Genomic DNA, 27,007 nt, shown 5'->3' with positions numbered 1-27,007 from the left:
CTGTAAAAAGTTCATTTAACATTGTGTGAAGAACTCCAGATACAAAGGCATTCCACATAAGGCAGTAATTCTCATTTTTGAAAGGGGTTTTACCTCAAAAGGTGGACATCTATTACTTCCAATTAATTTTCATCCTTTCAAATTCCAGGCCATGAAAATACTATGCCCTGAAACAGCCACTCTAGGAAGTATTATATCATGCTCTGCAAAACTGAAAGTCACCTTGAACAGGAAAGTCATTGCCAGCAGTGTGGCTTGAGGATGTCACAACATTGGAAAAAAGAGTAAAGGCAAAAAAAGAGCTGTTTGTCATAAACTGCTTACTCAGACCTATATCTACAGTGACTACTGTCACCTTGATTTTGAAAAACATTAGTACACCTTATCTCTTATACTGCGTCAGAAAGGCAGAGAAAAAACAACAAAACAACCATTTTATTATACAACAGTATGCTGAATATGTTTGCAAAAGTATTTCCTTTTTTGAATTTTGATCAAGAATTTTATTTAGAAAGGGGAGAAAAGTCCATTGCATACCAATGAGATATACCTGCAAATTTTAATTCTCAATTTCCGTATACCATCTACAGCAGAACGATCAAGCCGTGTGTCTTGAAGCACCAACAAGAAAAAGTACCTCAGCACAGATGCAGGGTTTTTTTCTTGTTGTTACACCTCCCTACTCAATTAGAGATGAAATGAAACCTTGAGGTCCCTAAGCAGGTGGCAGTTACTCAGTGAGATAAACAGGCAAGAGGAAACCAGTCTTGGTGTCCATTTCCAATTTTTATCGCCCTTAATACACGAGAGCTAACATCACCAGGAATATAAGCATCACAGGAAGTTTCAAAAGCAACCTTCTCCTCAAACTGATGGCTAGATCTAGCAAGCACTATGAAAACATTACCAGTTTGGATAATATCCACACATCCTAAGTCCTCAGGTTGCTCATGTATTAAGAAAAATAAAGAAAATAAAGAAAACCTTGTTAGAACAAACTACATACAGAAAAATCCCCCTACAGACTTAGAGATGAACACAAAAGGAAAATTTCTGAAGCTATACCAGTTCAACGACAACAGTTGCTTTCTCAACAGCTACTTACTTGTCCACTGAATAGTGGCTGGTATGAACATATTTATAGAACTACTTTCTCAGATTTCAAAAAGCAGCATGAAAACTAGCTAAAAAAACCCCAACTTGCATTAAGCTACAACATCCAGGACATAACATGGCTTCTCAAGTCTATACTGCATTTCAGCAATCCTAGCCTTTTAATTTTCCTTTGTGAAAGTTTCTCAAAGGATAGACACTAAAGAATGAAAAAGCACGGATGTGTATAGGGCTGGCATTGCAATTCTGCAATCCAAGAATGTCAGTTTAAAAGGTATAATAATTTACAGATATCCCATATGGTCTACAGCAAATATTATTTACTCCAGATCAGCAGAAATCTCATTTCAAAACAATACTGTTCTCTTCAAACTGTAAGAAGAAAAATTCTCCCTGTCTTTCCTTCTCAGAAGGCCTGCTAAGCACCAGAACTGTTCTTGTCAAGTATATTTCTGGCACGGTTCTAGTCAAAACCATGTCTCAGATCTAAATATTCACTATAAATGCCAAAGGAGGATGCAAGAAATACTGCCAGGATATACAATAATTTGCCTCTCCCTACACTCCAAAATAAATAGGTCTGAAAAGCTAAGTTTCAAAACAGATGTTAAAATTATAAGCATTTTCCCTAGTCTGGTCTACTCAAGTATTTTTATTCAGAACTTCAATTACCCCCACTTACATGAATTTAAATACAGCAGTTAAACTTCTCCGTCATCAAGACTTCACTCTACCAAAAACACTCAATGAAAGCATTATCACTGAAATGACCCTGAAAAGAAAGGAGTCTTTCCAACAGACCTGACCACACCTTTGTCTGGATCAATGGTAACTTCTAGTCTTTTCTCTGCAGGACGTAACCAGTTTTATATCTTTGGCTGTGATAGCACTGCACACATCAGTTCAACCTTACCACTTCTAGACCTTCCCTCAGCAGACTCAGAGACGATTGCTTCCTAAAGACAAGCAGATTTATTCATGTCTGTCTACAAATCTCCCTCTAATACTGAAAACTACAAATTAATTTGGAAGGAGTAGAGGCCTCAGCTGTTGCGTTCCTGAACATGGAAAGTAGTCCAGATTAGTACCTGCAGTTAGAGTTTAGTGGTTATCTGTCTTTTTCCCCACAGATGAAAAACCCACAAGCATGTCCTGGACTGCCAGGCAGCACACATGAAGTTCAGAACTACTCATTACACCCACTAGCAGTAGAGAAACATGAGGGAGAGGTGAGAGTACTGAAAGATGACAAGAAAAGTTGAGGAATATCAGGAGGAGATGAAAATGGAGATATTTCAGGGTATAAATCAAAGAAACTAGGGAAGTGGGAAACTTGCTCTGCCACAGTAAAGATACAGACAGAGAGAACACGTCCATAGAGAATCATATTTCATTTGCTTGAATACTCACAGAATTTCTTAGGTTAGCATATTTGCATTCAGCTTGCAAGTATCTGATCAACCACTAATTCTAAAGCTGCAGTCTTACAAGAGACACAGCAGTAGGGTTAGAAAGAGTAATTAGCAGTGGACTAGCTGGAATAATCTGTTGTAGCTTTTATAGTACACTCAGGAGAGTGGAGAGAAAGCACAACATTAATTGAAGTGTTTCATGGGTGAATTTTTTTCCAATAGACAGACCAAAAAAAAAAGTATAGGATTTGAAAAATGGTCAAATATCCTTAATCAAAAAAAAAACCCCTAACATCCAGTACAGCATTCTAGATGGTTGCCATTAATAATTATAAGGCTAATTGATCTACCAGTGGTTACAGCTAGAAATTTATTTAAATATTTTAACGTATTGGCATCGTACTCTGAATATGATTAGTCTAGCACCTACATGATAAAACCAAGCATTTCATTTAATAGAAGCTATATGAAATAAAACCGTGTTGTATTGAAACTACTAAGAATTTGAGTCTTCCTTTTGGCACTCTTTTTTCCTTTAAAAACCTCAAGGGGTAAAAGAGAACTGAAAGTTGATGTTACCTGTGTTGCTCATGTAGTGATTCTACTTTGATAAGAAAATCTTTGTTCTGCTCTGGTATAAAGTTGTAATTTGACAGATATCCTGAATGATGTATTGAAGCGTTATAATCTCCAAGTTGTGCTGTTAGGAAACAAGAAACACATACAGAAAGCGTTCATAGTTAGTTGATTATTACTTCAAAGGAATTCCTTCCCCTCATTAAAACATATATGGGGAAATGCAGAAATTCTGAATTACTTCCCTACAGACAAGCACTGTTGAACACAGGGACTTGTATGACATCAGTGAAGAAAGATTACTTTTTTCCAAAATACACTTACCATAGTGTCAGGTACTGAATAACTCAGTACTTACTTTAGTTACTTACATAGACCCCACTTTTGCATCACAAGCTGCAACATCAACAGACAGGCATTACATGCCATGCCAGCACAGATGTGCAGTGCTTTAACAGAGGATACCAAATTGCTTCAGTAAGAGACAGCAAATGAAATCAGTTTGGTATGTGTTATAGTCAAGTAAATATATCAGAAATCTTCAACAAGATCTGTCACTTAGAAAGCATCTAATATTCTCACTGTCTGGTAGAAATTGTACAAACTACCAACTGTGGCTCTGTCCTAACAATTGTTAATCTTGTCTCAGCTGAACATGAGTTACTTAACACATGAGAAATAATTGCTGATTTATACTTAATATTACCAAGCTGCTACCAAAATATGTTTACAGCCAAATAAACAAAAATGTTTAGTTCCTGAAAACTTTATCCTTTCTAACATGATACTAATCAGTATATATTTCTAAACAGTTACTAGACAAAAGCTAATTCTTATCCACAGTTGTCAGTATATCCAAAAAGAAATGAAAGTATAAATGACCATAAGTTTATAGCCTCAGTCTATGCAAGTTTCCTTCAAAAGCTAGGTCAGCACAAGTTTATATCCTGGGAAACATACACAAACCTTTTACTTGCTATAAAGATGCAAGCTTTGGGGCAGCAGGGAGATTGCTTCAAAGTACTTGCCTATGTGCCACAAATTTACCTCATTTCAATTAAGCAAACAATTCAAACCCTGTATTTCATGAAATCTGATGTACGTTTAAGAAAATCACTAGAACCTGTACTAATCTGCTTTTTTCCTAAGGAGCATTGAACAGTTATTATAAAGCACTGAAGCTTCCCAGAAGTTACTTGCACAACTTGTAAACTTGTGTAACTAACACAAAATAAAGCATATAGACTGAAAACAATTCCGCATAGAAAGCCCCTCAACTAAACCAAATTAAAAAGCATACTTTTAGGAACAATACTATTACTATTGTTTTCTAGAAAATGCAAAGTATGGAAGTGTGTTTTAAATGATTCAGGTTGGGGGGGGGGGGGCAGGGGCGAGCTGTTAAAATAACTTATAGCTACAGTACCTATGGAGTATCTGTAATGCAGGAAATAAAAGTTATTTGCCACTTACATATTCAAAAAGCATGATTTCTATGGCCTAGAAAACAGAACTACTGTGATACAAAACAATTCCCAGACAAATGCAGTCCGAAGCTAATATAGTTGCACACCTAATTGTCAGCATCAAGGGAAATATGTAAATAAAAAAAGTGGAACGATAAACAGTAAGCAATTTATTTTGAATGCAGATGTAATGCAGATGTTCCTGCAACACTTAGCCTTTTCTTTTTAAAGGTAGCCCGAATTTTAAATTAGTTAGCAAAATAGCTGGCAAAAGACTAAATACTTACCATTAGAACCAAAACACATATTTGAACCCTTCTGTCAAATAACATGTCTATGAAGAAAAAAAAAAAAACAAAAAAGAACCAAGACAGAAGATCCAGAACTATAACAAGAAACTGAAATAATTTTTAGGAATATCTACATATTAGAAGTCCAAGTCTTTGCCAAGGCTAAGGTCAAGGCATAACAATAAAAACAAAAAAATAAAACCTTTCTGAATCAAGTAGGTATATTAATAACAGTATAAAAATAACCCCACACAATTTCACAGACAACAGTAGTTAATTGAAGATTTCTTCTTTTATTAGCCATTAACATAACCCATCTTTCTCCTGAATCACAGTCTACATTTTTAAGGTTCGTTGCAGCTAGCCTGAATCACATTCTTGCCAATGGGAAGAGACCTGATTGCCAGGAGTAAGACAACGCAATTGCCCATTTCAATTCTTTTCGCATTAGGTAAAAATATTTTTTACTGTAGTTTTACCTTCTCTAAAGAGGGCAACTGCTGTTCCTTCATGCATTATGAGGCAGACTCTTCTTGCTCATCTTCCAAATATGAAGGTTGCTCTGGTCTTTTTTCCTCTTCCTCCTAGCTACCTGAGGTCATGTCAACAAGGGGAGCAGTTTAGAGTACTACTTGCTTCTCCAACTCCCCAGCCAACTGTCACAGTTGAAGAGAAATTATAAATGCTGATTAGCAGGCATCATGAAAGTCTAATGATCTTGTGCAGGACTTAATTATTCAAGTAGAAAAAAATAAGTTAGGGCATATCAAGACTCGAGTAAGAAGAAAAACCTGTGAAGTTTCCACTTCTTTACTGGATTTCTCCAGAAGACAGCAGAGGAGCAGTAAATATTAAAGACCTATTTCTAATTGGATTTTCTCCTGACATAGCTTCTGCTCTGATCGTATGAGCCAGCACACACTGAGTCAATAAGGACAAAGTTACGGGGGGAGGGGCGGGGGGAAGCATACGTTTACCTTTTTCCATTCTAGCCAACTATTGCTGTTTAATTCATTATAACTGGGAAAGAATATAGATAAAATGAAAGAAAACAGAACCAAGGAGGAGTAAAAAAAATAAAAAACATTTATTTGAATATCAGATTCTTGCATTTTAGAGTCTTATATCTAATAGGGAAGACTTTAAAGAAAAGAACATGATAGACCATTCATTTAGAAGGGCATATTCAATAAAAAGAGGACGTTTCTTTTATAAGTCTTAGTAAAAGACTTGTGCCAAGTAGCCACAGAATATTTTTTTTTTGTGCAAGAAGGCAAAGGACTAATTAAAAATAATTTTAAAAAATTACACATTTTTATAAGATTCAGATGCAGAGGAAAGGCAGACCATGAACAAGTGCATTTGTGTAGCACTAATGGGTTTCAATAGGAATTCTATAGATACGCATCTTCCATAGAAAAAGAAGTTCCAAGTACCTGATATCTTGCAGCATGGGGGGAGGCAAGGAAGAACTTTATAGGGGGGAGAACTAACACATATGGAAGCAAAGAAAGCCATTGATGCCAACAACTCTTACAGTAATTACTGATGCTTCATTTATTCAGTGCTTTCTTCCAAAAAAGGATTGGTCAATCAGCTTTGTACTATGGTAAGGCAGTGCTGATCTCATTTCTGTCTTCCACTATCCCAAAGTGAGGGTTCAAGAAAGACAGAGCCAGACTCTTCTTTGAGTTGCAAACCACAAGGATGACTGACAACAAATTTCAGCATCAGAAACACAAAATCGAACAGGAAAGGCCCTGAGCAAACTGACCTGGCTTTGAAGAAGCCCCTTCCAAGTTAGATTTGCCTGTGGTTCTTACTTACATGAAGTTATTTTTGACATCCAATTCTTCTGCTACATAACAAAGTTAATTATTTGTTTGGTTCCAGTTTTAGAAATTAGTTTTGTTGTTGTTTTTGAATGCTAACAGTACCAAAATACCACTATTTCAATCTGGCCCAATTTCCACAGGCAGACCCAGAAAATATAATAGCAGAAAAGATAAGCCTCTAGCTTTTTATAACTTAAAGGTTGACAGATTTCTACTTCCCATATATATGATCTCCTTCAAGGTACAGAAGACAAGCTGGTCTCCAATTCTACAGAGTTTGCTTGTAAACAATAATAAAAAAATTTGTATACAAAGTAATAGTACCAGAACCTCTCTGCATATGGGTATTCCAAGTAACTACAGATGTCAAAGGGCAAATGTAGGAATGGCTCAGTAGCATGATGGGAAATCAGTTATCTATAATATGGAAAATTTGGTCCAAAGGAATGCCTACAAAAGCTAGTCCTTGAAAACAGGTTTAATTACAACTTTCTGAAGACCTGAGAATTGTAACAGAACAAAACCAAGTAGTTCCACGCTGAATTCATATCTTTTTGTGGGGTTGAATATTTTAGGTAACACAAAGCACAGAAGTGAACCTAGTTGCCTGTTTTAAAAAGGGAATAATTACAGAAGCAGAACAGGGTCCCAGTGGAACAGAAAATAATCAAACAATAGGACAAGTCTAGCACACAAGTTAGATAACTGATTTAACTGTTATCAAGGAGTAAAAAAATCCTCAGGTATAAAATTGCAATCCAGGATTAAAATACAGTTAGGGTGACTTTGGCCTCCAAATTAGAACAGCAATAATGACTGATCTGCTGAGATAAGAGTGAAATAAAATATTAAAGGCTAATGATAAATTTATCTTCATATGAGCACTGAGGTACAAAAAGAAAAGATCCTTCCTAATCTGTACAGCTCAATCAGTTTAGACATTTCAAGCGATCACTTCTTGTCACAAATAGAGAACAGAAGAAAGATGACGCACAGTGTAGCACAAAGTAAAGCAGTTACTGTTTCTCAACAGTAACTACAAAGTATTCAGGTATAATGCTTCTGGAATCAGAAAATAATCCATTATAGCAGAATTCAGTTTCAAAGCACCACCATAAAAATGCAGACACTTAAAGAGAGACTAAAAAGGAGCACTGAAATGAGCAAAATCCATTTAGATGTAGAAATTAAAGACACCATGTTGAAAATAGTTACCAGAGACACAGTTCAGAAAGGACCAAAACCTTCCTGAGTGGATGTCGGGAGAAGGAAAGGTGTTTAAACAAGTGGAACCTGTATCCAAATAAGGATGAGAGCACAAACTTTAATCCACTCAAATAAGTAAGCAAGTATGATGTCCCTACTGGACAAGAAGAACTAGCTATCATGGGGATAAAACAAACTAGTTTTGTAAAAGGAAATAATGCTTCACCCTCAAAAGCCCTTAAAAAAAGATTCAATCTAGAGATGTCTGTAAATAGCAGCTTATGACCACCTATGACAACTGGTCACTTTGTGGTAAGACAAAATGAGAAATTCGCCTTTAACAACAACAAAGAAATGTTTGTAGAAAAAAAATGCCAACCACACACACACAATGGTGGCCTCCAAGTTATCTATTACCACTCTCAAATGAAAAAGGAGTCATTGTAACATTTATTTAAATTAATAAATAAATAATTCAGCGGCTCAAACCCTAGCCACAGTTAAACAACAACCACCACAACAAAAAAATTCACAAGAAAAAAGAAGAAACAAATTAAAAAATATAAGTTATACTGAGTTGCTATTTCTGTACCTCAAAACCAACATGTACTTCAGAAACCATACAGTCACAATCAGAAAAAGTACTGTGAAAAGCAAAGCATAATCCAAAGTACAAACATATTAATTTTCAAAAAGTATGGAAATAAAAGATTTAAAGGAATAGCCATCAGTACTCCCAAAACATTAAGAGGTTTTGCAGAATTAATGCATCTTAAAACTACTCTGATCTTCTGTCATGTAACGTTGTCTCTCAGTATACACTCAGCACTGCTACTCATGATAATGAGTATTGTACTACATGGACCTTGACCTGCAGTAACTAGGAAGGGGAAAAGTTACGTTACACCAAAATATTTAATAGGGTCATTCACCTTAAAAATACAGAGGAACAACAGTACCAAGTCTATGAGGCTCTGTAGAAAGTCAGCTCCTTCAGCTACAGCACTGGCCAACATGCCTACCCGGGGTTCTCCACTTCCAGAGATTACAGCATTGTACCCTGTTTTGAAGTGTTGAGATTCAAAAAAATCACTTGTGGCATAGCAGACCACCACCAGACATACAACGCTTCAAGTAATGATCTCCTGAAGTGACTTCTGTATTGCCTAGCACAACTGTAAAATATAATTAAGGGAAAACAGTCCAAAACAGCTGGAGAGCTACTGTATATCAGCTACCAGGACAGTCTTAGAACAGCTAGCAAACTCAAAGGCAACAATCTAGACCACAGTGAACCATGTGGAAGAAAATGGGTGTGTATTTCAGCTAATCTCTCCAAGCAGATTCTTGTATTGGGAGTTTCATTGCCATTGCACAGGTAACGCTCTGGTACTGCTGACAACAAGTACTGTAAAACATGATAAAAAGGTACCTGTGACTGAACAGCATTGCTACAGGCTTCAGAAGAACAGGTGGGACAAACACACATCTTCAGACTACGCAACACATCTGGTAAATAATTTCAAACACTTGAAATTCAGGTCAAAGGTTTTTTTATTCATCCACTCTGATTTTGGTTTTGGGGCATGAAGACTAGAGGTGCCCTGGAGAGTAGCAGAACCTGCATGACCTCTGAGCAAATCTCTCAGCTTACATGACATCCTTCTGAGCACTTCACAAAACATAGGTGTGGAGCACATGGAGAAAAAAAAAACACCTACATGCTAGCTTTGAAGAGAGGCAGGTCTCCATAAATTAGCAAGTCTGAGGTTTCAGTGTAACCTCTGAGAAGACAGAGGAGATCAAAATGAAGGCAAGTGAGAAGAATCAGGCAAGAAGTTGATAGGCAGTTACGTGGTGCAATTTTCACTGTGGAGCTGCTGTTGGATGTTCCTCTGAATCTTACAGCCCACCTCCTCTGGGATTCTCAGCCTTCCGGCATTCCTGAAATTCTAACAAACTCACTTATGCCTAGTTTCTGAGGGACCTGCACACTAAGCTCAGCTTTCCTCAAATCCTCACCCTCACCACCCTTCCTTTTCTTAGAAGGGGTTAAAGGTCATTTGAATCCCAAGTAACCAGTCAACCCCTTCCTGAACAAACTCCCAATGACAGACAGCAGCGGGCTAGAGAAACCTCCCGAGCTGAGCGGGGAACAATATCACAGGAGACAGAGGAGATATGAGAGAGACCCCAGTCATAATGAATCACTGAGCTGCTGATGCTCAGGAAGAAGAACGCTTAGAAGTATTCATAACATCTTTTGTTGCTTTGGTGCTGTGCTTTAGGTTCAAGTCAAACCTAGCAAAGGATTTACGCACATAAGAGCATATTTCCACCAAACCCATGGGGCTCCTCACATACCAACAGTTAGTAATTTAAATACTGTTCTGGAAATGAAAGATTACTACATGAAGTGACAGAAAACAAGCGTTGCTAGATTAAGCTTTGTGACATTTTAAAAAAGAAAAAGCAGTACACATACTGCCTGGGTCCTTTATTTAATTTTATAGAGAATAAAACATTCCCCTTTTTACACTAGTAAAAATCCAAGATGAACGATTTATTATTAGATTGGTTTTTGAGTACAAGAGTATCCTTCAGACTTAACTATTTTGGATTTATTTGAAATGCACCTTAAGTTCTCATTAAAAAGAATTTTCAAAATCCAGGGATCATTTCTATCACAAACCACATTTACTGATAATAAACTAACAACTCATTCCTCAAGTGTCTGAGCTGTATTAGTCATCAAGTTTAGTCACATGCTATTTAGACACAGTATTCACACCCACTTGTATTCCCCTGTAACTTGGCTCCAGGAGACACACAGGGTGTGCCACAGCGGTGCAGAGTAACGTCAGCACTTTATTTCAGCACCGCGGTGCTGAACCCAAACGCCTGTGCAAAGGGCCATACAGAGAAGCAGCACTCCAGCAGCGCAACAGACACCACCACCACCTGTCCCTTTGCAAAACTCAGACCTGGGAAGGTTAATCATACAACTGCCACACGTGAAAAACAGTTCAAAAGAAAGAGCAGTAATACCAAACATCAGACCATGCGCAATGAAAGACACCTGCCTCAACCCTCCTGCCAGTGACAACTGCTCCACCTTTTAAACAAATAACCATAAGGGTGTCAGGCAATGATTATTACCCATTCTGCATACAAGGGAAGTTACAGGAGGAGGAGGGAGCAGCCTGAAAACCACCAAGAACCGGCAGCAATAAGAAACAGCTCAGGTAGAACCGATCCATGGTAACTTCAGACAACGGCTTTTTAATAATCAGACCCCTCATATCCAAGAACTTCAACTCTCTTTAATAAGTATGACTAGAATTTAAAACAATTCCAGTTGACAAGAATCCTAGCAAACGTGGGCAGATAAGGAGACCTACAGTCAGATTCCAGAAGGTCTTTCTAGGCCATCATCTTCAGGTAAATGGGAACAACCTGGTAGGCAAAACAAACCTCTTTTTTCTTTAAGGGAACAATCTTTCTTTTAAATGTTTCATTCTTTGCCAACGCAAAGAATAAACGTAGGTATCATACCAACAGCAACAGAAAGGCCATCAGCTAGCAAAAATGAAAGGTTGTGTTTTTTTAAAAGTTAAAAAAACTCTGGTAATAATAGCACTATCATGAGTTAGGAAAACCAAGCAAATAGCTGCATAGGAAATTCTAGAATCCACTAGGAAGGAGAAAGATTAAAACACACTAGCACCCTTCCACAATCTTCACTGAGCTTCTGTTGTTCCCCTTCGTAGCACAAATAACTGCATTAGTAGGTATCCAAAGCACTAAAACCAGAACGGTCGTAACACTGAATGGGAAACAGGAATTACTTTGGGATTTGGGGTACACTACCTGTGGCGTAATTAATTTTAAAAATCACATTAACCTTGACTTTGTGATAAAATATTTGCATTCTTCAGTGTACCTTTACATTTTTGTGCTTTAGCACAATTGGGTCAGCAGCATTGCATTTAGCAGTCCTAAAGGTTCAGAGTATTTCAGCTTTCAAGTGCCCTACTGTGCCCGAGGGATACAGAGGCAAAACCACATTTCTTTTGGCAGCAAAACTGGGACTCCTGCCTACTCTGGAAAACTTGCTCTGGTTTCAACTGTTCTTACTAAGCTTGAATGTGGTTAAAGTTCCATTTAATTAAAGTGTGCAACATGTGATATACTTAAACATAAAAATGAATGTTTCATAGCCACTTGGGATTTTCAGATACCAACAGTTTATCACTTTCTCCTTTTAAAACCGTTTTTTAATTGCTTAGCTTGGTCCTTATTTCAAGCAAAAATTACCAGTCATATCTGCAGACCTTGCTAGTCTTTCCATAAAGAAACAGGATAAATATACATCAGCCAAATAACTACACAACTATTCTAGTATGCTTACCCTGGCAACAATTTCTACAAATACACAAACTCCACTAAACCCTCAACCTGTTTTTTTTTTCCTTTGTTTACTGAGAAAGGTCTTCCTCCAGCTGCTTTTCCACTATCTGTTTAGGATACCTGTAAGGCATAGGATCAGGCTCCATTATGGTTTTCAGACTCCATTTTGGCTTACCTACAGAAGATATTTTTCTAATATCACTCTTACAATTACTTTTTGCCAGTTGCAAGCAGAAGAGAATATGTTTTTGTACATAGAGTCACCTTAATTGTATTGCAAAGTGCCAGACAGTTTTACAGAACTAACAAATCAAATTCCCTGAAAAAACATGACATAAGTAAACATTGGAGTTCCTTAATCATGAGTTTACCTTTCCCTTAACTTTCCTCTAGATGATCTCTTATTTTCCTGGAATGCTTTCCTGTAGCTATTGTAACACAAGGTAGATTTCATTATTTTGTTTCCAGTAACAATGAAATCCTGCCTTTTTTGTCAGCGGTACAAGCACACTTAAGAACAACGTTATTCTTGTATCAACTTTTTTTTTTTTTGATCGACCTAACAAGTATACTATTTCTATTTAGACTCTTTGAAGGCTGCTTAAATAACCTGCATCTTCTTTATAAAGCATCACCTGTAGCATTTTGAATGCTCAGCACAAACAGATAAGAAGAAATCTTTCCTTATTTTTCCATGCCAAACAGCAGAGAAGGTAGTTGGTCAAATACATTTATTAACAAAAAAACACTTGGTTATTACTTACACTGTACTGCATAGGATGCCAGGACAACAGCAGAACTAATGGGGCATGATAACCTGGAAAGAGGGGAAAATAGTTTTATTTAAATATAGATTGCATAAATGTATTGTTAACAATGTCTCTACAATTACTTCAGTACGTGAAGATTCATTTATCTCCAAGAGCATCTGACTTTTTCTTACAAAGTTTGATTGTCAAAGCACAGTAGGGCTACACATGAAAAGCTATTTGCTGTATAACAGCTTCTTAAGTGAATGGAAATAACTAGTCCTGAAAGGACATGCTTCTATTCTTGCTGGATGCTTACTCAGGAAAGCAAAAGGAGAAGGGATTTTTATGGAGCTCTGGACGTTAATAGGTCCAGTCTGGTGTATTTAAAACTAGGTACAAACACTAAAATTAGCCAAATGCCAAGCACAAAGACAGCTCTGATCTCAGGACCAAATCTGACTGTGAAAGAAGAAAGCAAACACCTAAAGGCAATTTACATTTAGCAGCAAATACTCAAACCACCTTTTCCCTCTTTTTTTAAAACATACAAACACACAGGAATTGCAGGCAAAGGAACCACTGGGTATATGCCTACCCTTAAATCATGTGAAACAATAGCATGAATGCTCTTTCCCGCTCCCCCCGATTACTGTACTAGACAGCAGGTCCCCATGTTTGGAATACCACGCCTGGCACACCATTCCTTGCAGAAATACCTTTCGCATTCATGCAGCACATCCTATAGCTCAATTGCAACAGGCTTCTAAACTATTAAGTGAGCTATGTTAAAATTTGTAACGTTTCCTACCAATTTAATTTTCTTTTAAAGCAGTACTTCACAAGGTACATTTTTATAGCAACAATACTCTCAGAAAAAGGCTTTTTAAAAAAAATATTATTTAAAAAAAGAATTATAAATAAAGTGCGGATTCTTCTTATTACCTTCCTTCCACAATATCAGTCTTCAATTGCAGGAAGAATAAGTGCCTAGAAAATATTTTTTGGAAAACAAACACACATTTATTTTCAGATGTAAAAGGTATGGTTGAAATGATTACATGTATTCATTTTACTTTATTAAGTTTCCTGGCAAACTATAGAATCAGATGAATAAAACTTAGTGCCATTTACAAATATGCAATCATACACCCACTCACTCTCATCATGGTTTTAAACATCTTTGGCAGTCTGTACGTCAACTCCAGGACCACAGTATTAATGACACAACAAACACTACAAAAACCAAACCATTACAGAACTGGGCTTTCTCCCTGGAACATTCACCTTAGATTTAACATTAAAAAAAAAAATAAATCCACCACACAAAAAAACAAACACCACCCCCCCCCCGAACTACACACACTTCCCATTCCACCCAAAACCCAAACCAACCCCAAACTGTGACAGTCTATTTTAGAAATACTCAATGGAGGACGAGACATTTCTCAAGTAGCATATGCTAACAAAAAACTCTTAAACAATTCTCCAAGAGCAGCTCGGTCTTGTTCTTATTAGTGTTTGACAATGTTACTTTACAGTGACCCTGGAGAGTTGGGATGTGAAGAACCATAAAGAACAGATCTTTGAATAATTTCAGTTTAAAACTGCAGAATAGCTTACAACTGCACGATTAGCAAATATCAAGACAGGTCAATACCAAAATTTTCTAAAAGAAATACCATTTAACATGCTGTACTATTTATATTCTGAAGTGACCAAAATTAACAGATAACGAAAACATTACAAAAATGTTACAAAAATGCCTGATTAATGAGTGTCTGTGAATTCTGAACTCCAAATCATGTGCACTGAACAAAACAATTTTTCAATTAAAGCCTTGTGACAAATTAACTGAAAATTGTTTATAATTCATGTACCCCACCACCCCATAAAAACTGAGATAGGTTAAGAAAGAAAATGTTAAAGATCTACTATAAACTGAAGCGTTATCTTTGCATGTTGCAAGTAATAGGCAAATTAGACAACAAGAACCATTCTCTTTTCTTCCTGAAAAAAAGATAAACCCCACCCTCCCACACCCTCGGCATTAAAGCTACTACAGGTGTTCAAAACTGACTCTGTGGATACAAAACTTCCAACATACACTTAGGGCATACAGACAGCTTAATCATTGAACTCCCCTATTTTTTAATCATTGCATCTGATTAATTAAGGGATCAGAAAAGAAAGAAAAACATGCAATAAGTACTTAAAGCAACAAAGTGCTCAAAAAAGAAGGAATCCAAGGTGCAAATAAACCAACTGCCATCTTTGCACTAGGTTATACTCTGGCTGTGGTTTAGAGTTGTAGGCTCCGTATAGCAGAAACCATTCATTATAACCATCACATCAAGCTGTCAATTCCAAATATATTTGATACAAAGAGTTATGTCAAGTTATCTATCTAATGAAGCATAGTTTGCCAAGCTGTGGAGATGGGAAAGGAGGGCTTTATATATTCTTAGTTCATGGAAGTAAGTATCAAAAAGAAGTTACCTGGTTCGCTCTTGCTGAAGTGTGTTAGGATCAGGTATAAAAAACCTTACACGAAAACGAAGGGTGCAGGGAAAACCTCCTGCAATATTTTAGAAGAGCAAATCAATGTTTCATTTAATAAAAAGCCCAAGGTTTTTATTTCTATAGTTATAGAAAAATTACATGAACAACCACACAGAAATCTGATGCATTTTTCTCATGAAACTACAAGAAACCAGAAGTCTCTCCTGATCCCCCAACACCAGCTATGAGAAGAAAATACTCTCAAATATTGCAATGCTTTCATTTAAAGCACTTGTATATGCTACTTAACATAAAAGGCATCACTTAGTTAGCTTTGCCTCATAGGTATTAGAAGAGAAAATTGCAGCAAATATATCTGAAGTATCTCAATTGGGGTAACACTCAATTCTATCTTACATATAAATACAATAAATTAACATAAGTTCACCACGTTAACTCCATGTAATTTTATTTCAAGTCACACACAACCTACAGCATATGGTAGAAGTAAGAGAGCTGAAAAACACAGCTCAGGTTTCACAGCAGAAATTGGGACAGTGTCACTCAGTCCTCCTAAACTGCTTTATGGCAAGGTCATGCTGGCCAGCCTGGTCTTCTTCATAAGCATTCTGTTACCCAAAGCTGTCTATAAACAAGATATACTGGAACAACACATGCACTTGGAAGTGTGTAGTGCTGGGGTTTTGTTTGCTTGGTTTCTTGTAAAAACAGAATTATTTTTCCTTATTCTTCTTGAGACAAGAAATTATCAGAAAACAGACACGAAACTGGCTCCACTTCCCTTGATCAAAACCCCTGTTTTTACCTTCCCAATCAGGAGGAATTTACTGGCATCATGCTATCACTACTGCTTTCGTGACCATGTTGTCCAAAACTGTTCAGAAGCCAGGGTTAGACAGCATCAAAGTTAGTGACCTACTAGGTCTTATTAGCACCAGATAGCAGTAAGAGATGCATAGAAAGTTCTGCTGAAAAGTTGTGCAGAGGTAAGACTTGCTCTTAAAGAAAATCTACCATCTGGTTGTACTAATTTACAAGAACTGTATTTATTCTAGTTATAAGAACACAGAAAAGCATGACTACACAGTTACAATCAAGATATTAAAAACAAGTCTTACCTTTTAACTGTTTTCTAATAGGTTTGTTTGGTTCAAGCCATCGCTGTGAAATGAAAAACTATTAGATAGATTAAAAATGTTTACAAATGAATACTGCTTATTTATGTGTATGTGTGTGCATAAATATGTGTGTATACATGCATGTGTATATAAATGTATACACACATATACATGCACACACATTTATTATTTACTATACTTACAGGTGAATCTACTGAAGTTTCATTTTGCTGTAAACCAAAATATTCCTTCTCTGTCACACCCAACTGGTTATAGGTCATATCCAACAAAATCTGTCCAGTGTCTTGTTTCTGAAAACAAGAAAACTTCAGAAGTGAAACTCCGCAATCCTTACACATTTCAAGATGCAAATAACCAAAATATATTTGTTTTTTAAAAAAGTAACTCATGAGTAAAAATAGCTGCTAATGCATTGGTTCACAGTTTCTCAGTAATAAGAATTTATTCCGATAAAAGTATCTTTTTTTAAGAGTCTTTCTTTCTAAAACACATTACACGTGAAATCTCGTAATATGAATTGACATGATCAAGCCCCTGAGGTTGGTCCAGCAACTTCATTTTGATCAGACAACCTCTCCCTTGACCACAGTCTTTAGGAGCAATGCCATTCTCCGGAGCTGTAACCTGCAAGGATGGGTTACAGCCACATGGGGCTGCTCTGGCCCCTTCTGTCACCACCAAAGCACCTCACTGTTTCCACATCAGCTGTCAAAAGGCAAAGTCAGTATACACTAGGACGGGAAAAAAGAGTAGGAGGATGCTGTGCTTCAACCATAGGATTCTGTATTGCAGCCTCAACTCCTGCCTGGCCCACAGCCTCCGCGTGCTCAGCTGCCATTCAGCCACACCACTTTCTGTCTAGACATCCCTCAAGACAGGTATCATGGAAGAACTGATGCAACAGGGAATTGCACAGGCTGCAGAGATCCACAATCAGAAGCACGGTATAATTCTTCCCAAACCAAACAAGTATCTCCATGCCATGGCAGATTAACCAACTTCTGCCAAAGAACACTGTGAACCAACTATATTATAAAAACCCAACCACAAAAAGAAACAAACAAAACCCCCTCAACAAGGCTGCAATCCTAAATACACTAATACGTAATAAATAGCTTGCAAAGTTGTATGGCATTTTAGGGCAAGATTTTTATGCACAAAATTGCTGGACAGAACAAAAAATTACATCAGTTTGCTTGTTATCTCATCTATTCAAAAAATTATAGCATACTTATTTTTCATATATCTTCCAAATGTTACTCTTAAAAGCAGAAATAAACTGCACACATGCAAAAAAAAAATACTGGAGAAAAATTATTTAGACTGCAAAGGACAAGCACTTTGTTCTGAAACAAACTTCTTAAAAATTAAGTTCTGATATAATTAAGGTCACAGAATCATGGAATGGTTTGGGTTGGAAGGCACCTTACAGATCATCTAGTTCCAACCCCCCTGCCATGGGCAGGGACACCTTCCACTAGACCAGGCTGCTCAAAGCCCCATCCAGCCTGGCCTTGAACACTGCCAGGGATGGGGCATCCACAGCCTCTCTGGGAAACCTGTTCCAGTGTCTCACCACCCTCACAGTAAAGAAGTTCTTCCTAACAACTAATCTAAATCTGTCCTTTTTCAGTTTAAAGCCATTCCCCCTCGTCCTGTCACTACATCACTACCTTAGCACAAGTTCTGATTTCTTAAACAAATTTCTTAGGCTATCTATTGAAACAAAGGACTTAATGTATATTAAGCATGATAGTGGCCACATTTTTTGTGGATGGCAAGTCTTACTTATTCCATAAGACTGCTCACTTTATTAAGCCAATATTGTATTGAATTCTCTTTATCTACATCTTGTTTATTATAAAATGCTCAAGTCCTGTTCAGAAGACAGATTTGATATTTTTTTTTATTATTTTATTTTTAAACAGGGTACCACACTGTTGTAATGGAGCATTTTAAATAGTAATATATTCTATAGTCTTCCCTTTTCTCATAAAGGCATTCTTCCTGTTTAAAAGATGGGAAAAGAACAACAAAGACTCAAGCAAATGACACCCACTCGGCTTCCTTATTTTGGAGGACAGAATATTATCCAACATTTCCCTACTGCCAGAGCAGAACTCCTAGTAGCTCATTTGTGATTTAAATACTCAGTGTTTCTACATCAGGCTCCAGATGCAAGATAAGGTAACAGCAAACTGTTGGCCTCCCATGAAAAGTTATGCCCATTTTTCTGGGGCAAAGTCACGTATGAATAAAACAATGTAGGCAACACTGAACTCTTACGTATGAGACTACCCTTTCCCCTCCAACAGTCTCCCATCTTGTTTAACTTTCACAAAAACCAGTTGAGGTCTTGCAATAAACGCAAGTCCACTCAGGCCTGTAAGTCTGTGCAGCCATCAAAAGCAGCAGCTCTGTCCCCTCCTTCTTCCCCAGCTGCACATTCCTACTCCCCTCCTTTCAAACAGGGTACTGTTCCTTGGGATAGTCAAACCATGGCACTGATCAAACCCGTTTTTCTGAAATAGCACAGACCTAGACTCAGCTTAGAAACTTAAATCTCACTGGCAGGTAAGGACCACTCGACCAGGCATTCCTCATCACGCACAGCCACGATGCTGTGCATCTGTCAGGCAGTTCTGTCCAGCACCATCTATCCGGCAGGCTCCACGATGAAGACTAATATTTGCTAACAGAGATTATCCATACAAGTATACAAGAGGGCCCTAAGAAAATAGCAGATTATCCTTAATCCTCTAAAATAATGGGCATTTCCTGACATGAATACTTTCATCTTTAGCACTGCCTTACTATACATGCCACATTCATTTCCCCAGGGTTCATGTTTTTGTAAGCAGAATGTTTAAACACTTTCAAGTGACATCACATGACACCTGCACAACACAGAAGCATAATTGTAGGTCTATAGTACATACTTCTGACACAAGCTAAATAAAACAACTGAAGTTACACTGTGACCAAAAGCAGTAATTACAGGGGATGAGACTTTATGGAAAGAAAGCGTTCAGAAGCATCTCAGGTTTCATTACAAATGGAGCAGGAGAAGACCACAGAGGGCAGACTCTTCTGCTAGTTTTCTCTCTGAATTTCAACACTCGTGACTCCCCTCAGCCTCCTTTTGTCGCAACAGCATTATCTCCCAATTTCCCTTTCATTTTTCATGCTTGGTTCTTCACCCCAATTCAGGTGCCTCCACCTTCCCTCTCCCCTCCTCTCAGTTGCACCCCTTCCTCCCTCAACACACATGAATTGCTAAGCCTTTTCACTGCTTCTCTGTAAAGACAAGCAAGCTTCCTGCTACAGTGTTCTTGCTCAGCAGTTGCAGCTCTCTTTGAAACCTTCCTAAAGGTCTCCCAACCCTAAACCCAGCTGCTCATCCAGTACTGGTCTCCTCCATCTTCATATCTACTACTGTTTCCTTCTCTTCCTCCTCCTCCCCACATTTCCTATCACAAGAAATTTCCAACACTACTTTTCTGTGGCTCCAATTCTTGCCCTCTGGTATTAAAAGGACAACATTTCTTCCACAGTGCCTAGATCAAGCACTCACTCCACAAATCAAAGTTAGTTAGAAAATGTTATTTTAAATTGCTGAAGTTTTCTTCAATTGTTAGAATTCCTGAAGCTGAATGTTTTTGTTTTTCCTGAAGAAAATCTGTATTTACTCGGCTTTAGCTTTAAGAAACACCTGAATTATTTTTCAGCCTATACACTTAAAAATAAAGTTGCCACACAGCTCATACTGCATAACCTTCAATCTATTTTACACATAAACAGTTTTGAGATCTAGGTGTAAAGTGAGGCAGGCTAAGAATGTCACATCACTGCTTTTGAATGCTGACATCCATTTCAATACAGTCCATAGCCACACTGTACTCTAATACTATGTGTCAAGTACTTTACAACACATCGTATTTTCACTCCCTTCCACCCTAAGAAGAGGGCAAAACAACATCAACACTGCTCAGCTAAACTGGGCATTAGAACCTTAACCCTGTCAACCATTACAGCAAGTAAAGACAGTCTCAGCACGTCTCCTGCCTTCTACAATGAGATTTAAAAGAAGTAGTAATTATGCACTGGAAAGGCACTAGCCTAATTAGCCACTGTTACAATGACACAAGCTCTTAAGATAATCTTAAGAATTTTTAAGTTTTTTCTACTAAAAAGAGGTTTGTTTGTTTCTACCTTGAAAAGAAATTTCCATTTATTTAGTCTTCCTGGCACCTTCCAGTCCTTATTTTGAACTGTTAAAAGCCACCTCATAACCATGCACTGTTCACCTCCATTTACACGTACCTTGAAGTATATTTCACATTATGTTGGAGAGGCCAAAAATTAGTATTTAAAGCAGTCATAACACCTATTACACCCTGCCTGCACCACAACAATTTCCTGCTATATTTAGGGAATTTAGATTAGGCAAGTTTAATTTCTAGCAAGCTACACCATTTTGAAGAGAAAGAACCCCTTCATTATTTTTAACATCAAATACTGCCTAGAAGCTGGGGTGATCAAGACCCACTGTCCCAAGAACTGCATAAACATAAGCGAAGACTATTTGCTGTTTGGAGTAGAGAGGTAAATAAGCAAGTAATCCTTTTCAGTTTGTTAACTTCTACAAGGTAAGTGGTACAAAGTGACACTTTAAGAGGACAGTGCAACATACAGCACATCTCCCTGTCCCTCCGCTCTGCAAAAGCTTTGCCCCCACTTTCTGGCAATGATAACCTCACAGCTAAGCACCAGCTGAACTTTTCAGACACAATACCCATTGCCCCTCACATGCTGCTTGAGGCGATCCTTTCCTAACTCAGCCTGTAACAGTCATACACCAGCAAATAGCCTGCGTCCTTCAGTCCCAACATGCCTATGAAATTGAACTAAGTGCTACACTTTCTTTTAATCTCCACACTAATTTTACACAGCTAATTTATTTGCTCTTCTACTAACTCTGTCTTTTTCCTGGCATTTATTTACCCACCTGATGCTCTTACTCAGAGCGTGCAAGATTTTGTACAGCCGGAACAAACAGAGCAGCCTCTTCTTTCCTTAGGTCCAGACCTTTACAGAGTATCCTAGTTGCCCTTTCTATGCCTGCCTGACTGGAACTTCCCTCTTTGTGAGTAACCAGGATCTACATGTGACATTCCCTGGAGGGTGGCCTTGATGCCAAGACTAACACTGTTAGTACTTCCTTGACATTGGCTAAAGACTCCTGCCTGATGTGTAACAGCATTCACCTTTTTCAGAACAGTAACACATCAGCAGCTCAGCCTGAAACTACAGTGTTCTCCTCCTCTATTGTTTACAACTGAAAATTGAGCTTAGAAAAACACATTACCTCATCTTATGAAAGCTATTAGTTTACACTACTGATTTCCCTCACTGCAATTACTCCTTGTTCAAGATAGCCTATCTGCTACCTCATATTCCTGCCTCTTTTTTCCTTGTTAATAATGCCTTGAATCTTTTTTTAGTAAATCGAAAATGTAAGACTCAATAGCAACACATAAAATTTGACAGTCAAGAACTCTATTAACACCCTTGCACTGTTTAACATCTCCTCTTCAGCAAGATCTACTGCCACCTCTTGAGCCAAATCCCTGCCCATCCCCTAACTCTTCTAGATTCCATACACTCCAGCCCAGTATTTTCCTATATAAAGGTCTCACAAAATATTTATCCAAGCCCACAGCATTCTGACCCACTGCATTTCCTCTGCCTCAAAAATGATTTAAAACAAACATACACGAGGTTAGTCATTGCAGTTCTAACCGGAAAAATCTCTCCTCCACTAATTCTTTCCTTCAGCATTTAATATTAAGCCAGGCCCCATGAAAGGCTAAGACTAACAACGGAAGTCAGATCACCTTCTAACTGTCCTCAAAGACATCATCAAATTTAATACTTTTACAGTTTTTCAGTCATAGAGTGTACTGATGTGCCTCAATATAAAAGTAAGTATTTGTTGCCAGCCTGAAACTTAACCCAGCAGTTCTTTCAACATGAAGGAAACATATTAGCACTAAACTGTCTTGTATTATCAAACAATATCCAATAGGAAAACTTAGTGACAAAGATTCAACAATTCTGCATCATTGCATTTTACTATGAGAAGTTAAAAATTATAAAACCCATACCCACAATCAAAAAGAACCTTTAAGACTTGTCTCTGCCCATTATTTTAAATGCAGCATTAGCAATTGTTGGTGTTAGCTGTAAAAAACATGTTCCTTCTCAAATACTGGAAGAAGGAGCTTAACTGAGATGGTGAGGAAGGAAAAACATTCCTTACAATTTGCATTTCACATTGTGCACCTTTTCTCATTATTACTGCTTAATCATTTTATTTCTAGAAGGGAACCCTATTACTAAAAGCTAAGTAGTCTAAACCCAAAAATCACAGGTACTGAGACATGAGCATCAACTCAGAAAGACAATGAAATACAGAAGTGATCTGACACTGTCAATTTTATTCCTACATAAAAGACAATTTACTGGAATTTGAGAGGTGTACTTCCCAAGTGGTCATTCCTGGTAAATGAGTCAATGTAGAGCAATAACAGAAAATTCCTGCAGGTTTATATCAGAAGTTAGAAATAAGTTTGCATTATTGCTCAATATACAGCTATTAAACATACCCAAACATGGCATGTGAGCACCTTCTGTCTAGATTAGAATGACAACTAACATTTTCTCCATGTGGAAAGCTTATGCATTACAGCTCTAGCGCAAGACAGAAGGAACACCAGAGACAGAAGTGAATTAACCTTCTCACAAAATTCAAACACCTGAAATGTATTGGGAGGCTTCAAGAAAACCCAGATATAATTAAAATCAAGTGCAACATTTTCTACCAAGTACAGTCAAGTCTTTGTCTCAGAAATGTTTCTGAAAGAAGAACATTTCCAACTCTTAGCTTATGTATACCTTCTGTTCTTTGCCTGAACTACGGACACGTTCCCTCTAAATACTGAAACACATAACGGGGGCAAGACAAGAAAGGCCATTTCAGCCTTGTGGAGTTCACATACATTTCTATTTGGCCTGTAAGTAATTTAGTGGAATGTGTCTGTCTGTGCTCCCATGTGAACTTTCATGATGACCTGAAAACAGCACATACCACAAGTTATACTGATTAACTCTTTGTGACACCATCAATACAAATTTCAGATTCACTGAAACTGTATCAACTCCTTCAAATGAAAACAACGAACAAAAAAGCCTGTAATTTCACTAATCAGCCAAAGCCAAAAAAACCCAGGATAAAAATGGCACTGTTTCTTAAAATTAAATCTTTATTTACAGTTGGTCAGGCCACTGATATTCTCTGGTAGAAGTACTTAATAAGAACAAATCTGCAAGAATCAAGTTATGCAGCTATCTTCAGGTTTCTCAATAAATAGAAAGTCCCCCAGGTTATTTCTATAAGCAAAATCCACCTTCCTTCTTCCTTTGCCCAATATTAGAATATTTCGTTTTCATTCTTACTGCTACAGATAAAACCACTGGGAAAAGAAAGTACCACCAAGGAGAACAATAGAGACCTATAGCTATAAACTTGAAAGTTTCATAGGCCCATGCACTTTGCTAACAAAGTTTGATGAAAATCATCTGTGTGGGCTCTATAAAGATCCTGTTTCTACAGAATGAAAAGTCAGTCACATCTCCATTCTCCCTGTTCTCTAAAAGGTTCAGTATTTGGAGATACCATGAACATTCTACCATCATTTTAAAGATGTCATTTACTACTAGTTCAAAATATTGAAGTTGTTCTTCTCAATGTGTCAATAGATTGTAAGTCTGGACTGTTTATCATCTTTGTATTAAATTTAAATCCACCTCAAATTTACTAGTCTTGAGCTTCCATGCAGTGCCAACAAGATAACAGAAATGACAGCTTAGGAATATCTATTTGCATAAACTCAAAGCAAATTTCTCTCAAGTTTCTTCTTACCCTTGATGTTTCTTTTATTTGATGTTACTTTTCTATACAATCCTCCTTTGCCTTTTAAAGAAAGAAATCCTCCTGCAGTAAGAATGCTGTGTTCAGAGAGCTGATACATGACAAAACAATGCTCAGTATTCTTCAGCCTGTTGCCATTAGTATGGGAGAAGCCTTCAATTCCATTTATGCTATTAAATGGACAAGGGCAAAGCTTTGAGTATTCTGCTTTACCCCATTCACTTTCCACTATTTGCAGTAGAAAAGTATAATCCTGACTGTGAATGTAAAGCATACTTATGTATACATGAGTAGTACCGTAATGTTTAGTTTGAAGTGTAACATACATCCAAACTTAGAGCTTTCATAAATCACAGTCAGGTACCACTAGCCGATAAACATACAACCCTGAAAAATTCCCAACCTTAATTTACAGTTAATGTTGAAGCTCTTTAAAAGGAGAAAACACTAGAGACCTTATGCTTTAAAAGAGGTGATCCTATCCAGTTCCAATTCTCCAAAGTCAGACAGGAGATAAAAATTCAACAGATTTCAGCAATAACAGTAAAAACTGAGAAAGTACAAAACCAGACAACATATTTACAAAATTCACAAGACATGCCTTTTTATCCATGTATCTTGATCTATGTCTAGCCATTTCAGAAAGCACCTTCATTTTAATAATCTATTGATACAATATTAATACATTGCTGTTAATTTGTCTTATGGATAATCATGCCATGTGATATGCATATTTAATTTCTTAAAAATATAGAATTATCAATTGACCTGGCATCCAGAAATGAATAAAGTATGGAGCAAAATCAGATCTAGAAACTAATGTATTGATATGAGAAAGAGTTTCTCTAAAGCAACACAGAACGACTTCACTAGTGGGGAAAATCAAAACTTATTTTCCTTCAGTATGTGCTTAGCTGATTCCCAGACTAACCACAGACCCGAGTTACTATTTGCTCACAAACGTAAAACTGAATGATGTTGGCAATTAAAAACACAGTCAGTACGAACCTCATGAAGCTGAATTTTTCTGTTAACATAAGCAGAACTTGGATACAAATTTTCCACAGCTGGCTCCAAACCCTTGAGAACTGGACCTTGCAACACAAGGAGAGCAGAGCAAAGCCTATTCTAAGGCAGATGTCAAGCTAAGATAATCAGGAAGGGCCATCCTGCCAGATAAAGCACAGGCTCCCTCAGTCAGGTATAAAAGCTCAGTACTCGAAGATCATAGACCTTCTGGTAAACCTCTTCCTTGCATTAGCCTATAACATAGCCATGCTCCCCATTTCTTTTCAATAAAGCAGTAATGGGACCTGCATTACCTCTACACCAGTTCAGCATTACAGCTGTAGTAAAGGAGGCTCTTCCAATTGATGAAGGACACAGGAGGTACCAGAAGGGACACCCCGGGGCTACACTGAAGGCAGGGAGAGAAGCCAGCTGGGTCTGGAGTTTCAAAATGGTTCTCAATTACCATATTGTACTCACTGCTAAAAGGATGAAATGAGAAGCAAAATTCACTTGTACAGTGCTGGACTTCAGGCCAAGTGCTAAATCTAAAGCTGTTTAAACACTTGTTTACAAGGAAGAATACACTACTAACGCATGGATTTCAAAAAGTTTTAAATCCCTCATTTGTCAAAGATCCTTGAACAGAGGGCAAGGGCAATTATGCTAGCTCATTGACGTAGGGCATGCTGGAGATGAACAATGGTAACTGTATACTTAATGTGTTGCTCTTTCTCTTATATACCGGCTTTCCTTATACTCCACCCCTCAGTCTTAGCTGCTTCATATATACGTACACACACATATATAAATATACATAGTATATAAAATATATTGAGACTAATTCTGTATATATTAAAATAATAAGCACCTGTTTACCTATCAAATCATTTCTATTTCAATAACTACAAGAACACTTCGTTAAATACAGTTTTCAGGTGAAGTTTTGAACCTCCAGTAAGAAAGCATTGCATTAATCTAGGATATCCAACAACAGCTTCCTCAGCAAAACGCTGCTTCTCAACTAGGGCAAACTGAATAAAACAAGTCTAATATACACAAATTTACACAATTATACTTAAATTCATCCACAGTTCTTCTGCATAGTCAGGTAATTCTGCTGAGAACTGATTAAAGAGTAAACGTATTTCCTTTGTCTTCATTTAAAAATGAACTAATACTTTTGATCAGTACTGAAGGCTATAAACCAAAATATTTAACACAATACAGTAAAAAATGTACAATACAAACCACCATTAATCCCTTTTCTCTCCCCACTCCCAGATA

General features: G+C 37.3%; 1 protein-coding gene across 4 annotated transcripts in view; it reads right to left on the bottom strand.

Moving 5' to 3' along the window:
- PTPN3 (protein tyrosine phosphatase non-receptor type 3) overlaps nt 1–27,007 on the bottom strand; it is a 132,562-nt gene that overhangs the window by 74,189 nt on the left and 31,366 nt on the right. Inside the window, exons 3-8 of one of the 4 annotated variants that reach the window (XM_056331933.1) lie at nt 16,902–17,009; nt 16,699–16,756; nt 15,557–15,635; nt 14,003–14,047; nt 13,073–13,125; nt 3,105–3,225 (exon numbers count right to left, since the gene is read on the bottom strand). In XM_056331933.1, coding sequence (XP_056187908.1) covers nt 3,105–3,225; nt 13,073–13,125; nt 14,003–14,047; nt 15,557–15,635; nt 16,699–16,756; nt 16,902–17,009 — 464 coding nt within the window. Of the gene's footprint in view, nt 1–3,104; nt 3,226–5,336; nt 5,443–13,072; nt 13,126–14,002; nt 14,048–15,556; nt 15,636–16,698; nt 16,757–16,901; nt 17,010–27,007 lie in introns of those variants that run through there. The other 3 variants (XM_056331934.1, XM_056331936.1, XM_056331937.1) reach the window with 3 other exon arrangements.

Source organism: Falco biarmicus, chromosome 3, assembly GCF_023638135.1.
Source record: "Falco biarmicus isolate bFalBia1 chromosome 3, bFalBia1.pri, whole genome shotgun sequence".
NCBI classification, from domain to species: domain Eukaryota; kingdom Metazoa; phylum Chordata; class Aves; order Falconiformes; family Falconidae; genus Falco; species Falco biarmicus.
The sequence above is the reverse complement of the archived record's forward strand: the minus strand, read 5'-3'. Positions and strand labels throughout refer to the sequence as shown.